This window comes from Gracilinanus agilis, chromosome X, assembly GCF_016433145.1.
Source record: "Gracilinanus agilis isolate LMUSP501 chromosome X, AgileGrace, whole genome shotgun sequence".
In the NCBI taxonomy this organism is placed as follows: Eukaryota; Metazoa; Chordata; class Mammalia; order Didelphimorphia; family Didelphidae; genus Gracilinanus; species Gracilinanus agilis.
Genome location: NC_058136.1, coordinates 63,763,023 through 63,769,133, shown reverse-complemented (window position 1 = coordinate 63,769,133; position 6,111 = coordinate 63,763,023). Strand labels below are relative to the sequence as shown.

The 6,111-nt window shown below is 39.2% G+C and overlaps 1 protein-coding gene across 1 annotated transcript in view; it reads left to right on the top strand.

Moving 5' to 3' along the window:
• The first annotated feature begins 256 nt into the window (after positions 1 to 256).
• Positions 257 to 6,111, top strand: part of RBM41 (RNA binding motif protein 41) — a 55,334-nt gene continuing 49,479 nt past the window's right edge. Inside the window, exon 1 of the mRNA XM_044682879.1 lies at positions 257 to 319. Within this exon, the coding sequence (XP_044538814.1) occupies positions 257 to 319 (63 nt within the window). The remainder of the gene's footprint in view (positions 320 to 6,111) is intronic.

Here is a 6,111-nt window from a genome sequence, read left to right as displayed (position 1 = left end):
GAACTGCAAAGACCTACATAGACTGATCTGGAGTGAAACAAGCAGAACCAGGAGAACATCATGCACAGAAACTGCAACACTGGGAGATGACCAAATGTGATTGACTTTGCTACTAAAAGTAATACAATGATACAGGACAGCTCTGAGGGGCTTATGAGGAAGAATCCACAACTAGAGAAAGAACGGTGGGAGCAGAAATCCAAAAGAAAACGTGTGATCTATCACTTGTGTATATGGGTATATGAAGGGATCAGGCATGACGAATCCTGATGATTATGAAAATATGGCCAAAGCTGATCCCAATGAACAATGGTTCAGGGTCAGTGAATGCAAGATATGGTTGCAAAAGCGAATTTCTTGTTGTGGCTCTATTTAGTAATTCACAAGATTGATTTGTACTGGATCCTTCTATCGTAGAATTGGCTTGGGGATAAATGATCTGGCAAATAAACTTGTCTTTACCCTTGCCACGTGTCACATATCTTCTGAACTACCTAGGGAGATATGGAGACTTATATACAATCTGGCAGCTTTTCAAAACTTTCAGGAAATTCTCACATGTCTCTGGGTTAGCAAAGAAAGGATTCCTGCAATTCAGATAAGATTCTGGAAGATCTCTGAATAGGGACAAAGAGGCATCCTTCAGGCAATCAGTTTTACTGAGGGTATCTTACTTTTCAGTGGGCAGCTTTAGGAATCAACTTCCTTTCCCACAAATCTTGCAAACCCTTGTACATTATTGTAATACCTACGTGAAAACATCTGTTGTTTCTGTTGTGTTGTGAATTTGCTTTGCTCTTATTGGTCCATTTACAGTTTAGCTACAAACCTTAAGCTACTGCAAGCTTCTGGACTCTGTGTGTGAGTGTGTGTGTGTGTCTTTCACTTTAATCTTTTCCTTGGCTCCGCGTTTTTGTGTCCCCAGTTTCCCTTCATAGATCACCAGAATCCACTCGTGTTTTGTTGCTGCTGGTCAGCAACAGTATGAGATTTAGGGTTTGGGGTTTTGGTTTTTAAGGATTGCTCTTTTACAAAAATGAATAATATGGAAATGGACTTGAGTGGTTATATACATATATGTACATATATGTTTGTATGTATATGTATAACCCAGTGGAATTGTTTATCAACTCTAGGAGGGGGGAAGGGATGAAGGGAGGGAGAAAACATGAGCCATGGAAAATTAAAAAAATAAAATAAAAAAAACATATATTAAAAAAAACCATATATATACTTAAAATTTTTTTAAAACCCATATATATATAAAACCCATATATACAAATTTTAAAAACCCATATATTTTTTTAAAACCATATATATATAAAATAAACCCATATATATTAAAAAAAATTTTAAACCCAGATATAAAATTTTTTAAATAAAAAACCATATATATATTTAAAAATTTTAAAAACCCATATATATAACATCCATATATAAAAATTTTTAAAAACCCATATATATATAAATTAAAAAAAACTCCACATATATAAAATAAACCCATATATATATTTTAAAAGTTTAAAAACCCATATATAAATATAAATATTTACTTTTTCTTTCCAAGTATATATATACTTGGGAAAAAATAAATAACCATGGGACAACCCATAGGGGTATCTTCAGAAGAAATGGACTGACTACATCCCATGCTTTAAGAGAAAAAGTTATAACAGGAATATTCGAACCAACATCTAAGAGACTCAAAAGAATAATAATTTTGGAACTGAATTTTTCTACCAAATCAAAATCACTGAAAGCAATTTACTAAAATCAATTTACTGAACCCTTCAAAAGAAATGTTTCTGTGTCAGTTCAAGCTTCGCTGTTGGTGGAAGCAACAACATTATAAAATGGATCATTGAGATAGTAAATGAAAAGAATGAGAGGCAGCTAGGTGGCACAGTGGATAGAACACCAGGCCTAGAGTTGGGGGGAACGAGGTTCAAATCTGCCTCAGACATTTCCTGGCTGCGTGACCCGAAGCAAGTCACTTAACCCCATTTGCCTAGCCCTTGCCTTTCTAGCCTAGAGTTGTTACTAAGACAGAAAGTCATGGCTAAGGAAAAAAGCAGGGGATCCTCAGATTATTTTTAACTTGTCCTAAATATAACACTGAGAAAGATGCCAAAAGTGAATTCTTAGCAGGATCACTTAACCAGTGATCAAACCACAGTGCCAGACCCAAACCAGAACCAGAACCAGACAAGGAAGGGCATCTCTGAATAACCCACTTCAGTGTTTCATACTAAATCAGAGCCACTGAACCAGAAGTCGCTACCACAGCACTAGGCCCTAACTAAAACCAGAGATGATGACCACAGTATATAGAGAGGTCTCTTAAGGGCCTGCAGAAATAAAAACTAAAAAGAGGTTTAAAAAGGCAAATGGGAAGGGGCGAGGTGGGCAGCTGGGTGGCTCAGTAGATTGAGAACCAGATCTAGAGATGGGAGGTCCTAGGTTCAAATCTGGCCTCAGATACTTCCTAGCTGTGTGACCCTGGGCAAGTCACTTCGCCCCCATTGCTTAGCCCTTATTAGCTACCAATATTGGCTCTAAGACAGAAGGTAAGGGTGTAAAAAAAAAAGAATCATACTTGATACACACACTAACTGTCAAGTAAGTTTTATTGGTGATAGCTTTATTCTCAGTATTTGAGCTATAAATTTTAGGATCTTTCAAATACATGAGATCCTTGAAAGTAACTGGCATAACTATAAAAAAGTCATTTATTTTAAGCTTGTCACTGTAATTTGGACAAATAAAAATCAATGAAACCAAAATTAGAAAAAGATTAAACATTAATCAAAAGCTTATAATTTGACATGATATAATGTAGCTGTGTAACCCTGGGCAAGTTACTTACCACCCCCCCCCCATTGCCTAGTAATACATAGTATTGATTCCAAGACAGAAGGTAAGGGTTTTAAAAAAAAAAAAGACAAATAGGGCACAAGATTTGGAAGAAAAAAATGTCTTTTGCTGCCAGTTAAAACCCCAAATTTCTCAGTCCGGTCCTTGCTTTCACACCAGAATCATATCAGCTTGCTCTTTAAGTTACTATCAACTAGGCACCTCAAAAATGTCAGCAGACTGATTCTTTAAATGCAAGAGACAAAAAAGAGAACGGAGCCAAGATGGCAGAGCTGAACCCTCCAAACGACTTTAAATCAATGCCTCAAATAAAATTCGGGAGCAGCAGAGTCAACAAAATGTTGGGCTGAAACAAATTTCTATCCTAAGACAACTCAGAGGTCTGCCACACGGGGTGGTAGTTGGTCCAGGGCATAGCTCAGGAGGTACTTGCAAGAATGGCAGCAACATTTTCAGAAACTCTCAGCCCATACGTGGTAAGGGGGTCAGATAATTGGTTTGAAAGAGATTACAGGAGATCCCTTGCTAGCATTATCCATATGAAGTTCTGCCTTGAAGTTCCAGGGCAAAGAGGAGTACTAGCACTTGTAGCCCCTGGCTCACAGCTCCAGGGCAGAGAAGGGTCCACTATGGAATAGGGACCCTGATCTTAGGTCCAAGGCAGAAAGCACTAGCACTTGTCTCTTCCTGGCCATTCCCTAGTTGATGGACCAGGGATGATTTTTTTTTTTTAAAACCAAGGGATGAGAAAGAGGGATGCACTGGCAGTTAGTGAGTGCCTCCACCACTCAGGTAAAGTCAATACTGAGCGTCTACTTCAGGAAAAGTTGGAGGTGCCTCACAGAGCTTAGAACAATGTCTCTGTCTTTGGAAAGGCCGCCATTGGTAGCTCATTCATCAGAGAAATGAAACATGCAAGTTCTTGGACAAAATGATTGGGCCCAAAATTTTTCAGAGGCTTCTCATTTAATCTAAATTAAGTATGCACTTGAGGCAGCAGGGTAATTCAGTAGATAGAGAGCCAGGCCTGGAGATGAGAGGTCCTGAGTTGAAGTTTGGCCTCTGATGTTTCCTGGCTGTATGACCCTAAGCAAATCACTTGATCCCAATTGTCTAGACCTTACAGCTCTTCTGTCTTGGAACCAATATTTGGTATTGATTCGAAGACAGAAGGGAAAGGTTTTTAAAAGACTGTACCGGGGGCAGCTGGGTAGCTCAGTGGATTGAGAGTCAGACCTAGAGATGGGAGGTCCTGGGTTCAAATCTTGCCTCAGACACTTCCCAGCAAGTCACTTGACCCCCATTGCCCACCCTTACCAGTCTTCTGCCTTGGAGCCAATACACAGAAGTTAAGGGTTTAAAAAAAAAAGACCGTACCTTCTGGATCTTTGGTTGTGTGAATAAATGGATGCTGCCAGCAAGGCAATGTCTGTTTCTTGTCTTGCATATGACTTTATGTTGTTATCTGTTCAGTATAAAAGAGAGTCTATAAACTGAACTGTAAGAATCTAAATTGAGCTTTTATGCTAAATATGAAAATTCTAAAGTAATATTGTGGTCACCGATTTAAAAATGTTATAGCAGCTGTGTGACCCTGGGTAAGTCACTTGACCCCCATTGCCTACACTTACCACTCTTCTGCCTTGGAGTCAATACTGTGTATTGGCTCCAAGATGGAAGGTAAGGGTTAAAAAAATGTTATAGCATAAGTCAAAATGACTTTTAGCAGCTTTATTTACAAAGAGGTGGAAAGAGTGAAAGTGGAAAGATGTAGATAAAGAGACAGATTTTAACAAGCCTACCAGCCCTTCTCTGGTGAAGCAGGGGCTTCCCCATGTCCCTTGTCTCCACTGGATTTCCCGGTACTCCTCAAGCCAGAAGTCTGGTGGTGTCTTCAGCTAGAGTTCCACCAATGTAGCCTCCTCCAAAGTCAAGGCAGGAATCTCTGGAACCAATCTCTACAGAAGTCAGGAAAGGAAAGCCAGCTACTCACCCAACAAACCAACACAGGATCCAGGGAAAGAGTCTCCTCCTCCAGAGTGTCCAATGATGAACTCCAAAGGAGAAGTTCCAAGTCCCTTGGATAGGAAGTTCAGGACTTTTATAAAAAGTCCGTTTGCCATATCCCTTCCTGTCCCTTCCCCACTTTATGGCAACCAATCGCAGTCTTTCAATTTGTCTAGCACTGCCCAGGGGCGGGGCAGTGGCCTCTGGAGTTGTCACCTACTTTTGCAAGTGACTTGGAACTCTCTTACTTAGTGTCAAGTAGGGGTACTTTAAATTCTTGATTTGATAAGCTAAAAATAGACAAGGGGAGCATTAATCCTATCTTCACAGAACTGTTGTTTAAAAAATATTTTAAATATGGCTATTTAAAAAATATTCTTCCGACAATTCCAAAAACAGCATACGGAATGGAAAAAAACAAAAGGGAAATTAGATATAGTTTACAATGTTATAGTGTTGACCTGACATTCAGCCAAGAGGCAGTGAGAATCTATTAGGGGCTGTTAAAAGTAGAAAATTCTAAGCATACAGCTCTGCATACTGTTATGACCTTATCTATAACCAGCTGAATGACTTCAAGATTTGATTCTCCAAAAGCAAGAAAACAGAAGTGATTTTCCACTTAAACAGGGGCCATGCAGGCCCTTCATTTCCCCCAGCTATCTCTTTTGGGGGATAACTTAGAAAAAACAAAACAGGAAAAGCAAGGATTTGGGAACCATTGTATTAGAAGGGTTTTGGGTTGTTTTGTTTTTCCCCTGGGGCATGCTGTCAAGTGATGGCTTTGCAACATTTAGAGATTTGGTCCTCTTGGATCAGAATTCTGTGCTAACTCCATCTGAGCAAGATTGAATCTTGAAGAGAAAGTAGTTTGCATTTGGTTAATGACTCTCTAAACTATTCAAATGTATCTGTTCCAGACCATAAACGTTATCAATTCACACTTGGTAAAGAAACCATGCTGGAGACTCTGTTGCAATTGAGTTTGAACACAATCTTCCCAGGGAGTACCAGGAAGATCCCTCCCTAAATTAATGTCAAGTTGTTTCTAGGAATCTAGATTCAAAAGGGTAAAAAAAAAGTTCAACAGGAAAACTCAGACCATAACCAAACTTCAATCTTTGTTTCTTGATGCAAGTGAAGCCTTTATAGAAGAAGGAAGGAAGGAAGGAAGGAAGGAAGGAAGGAAGGAAGGAAGGAAGGAAGGAAGGAAGGAAGGAAGGAAGGAAG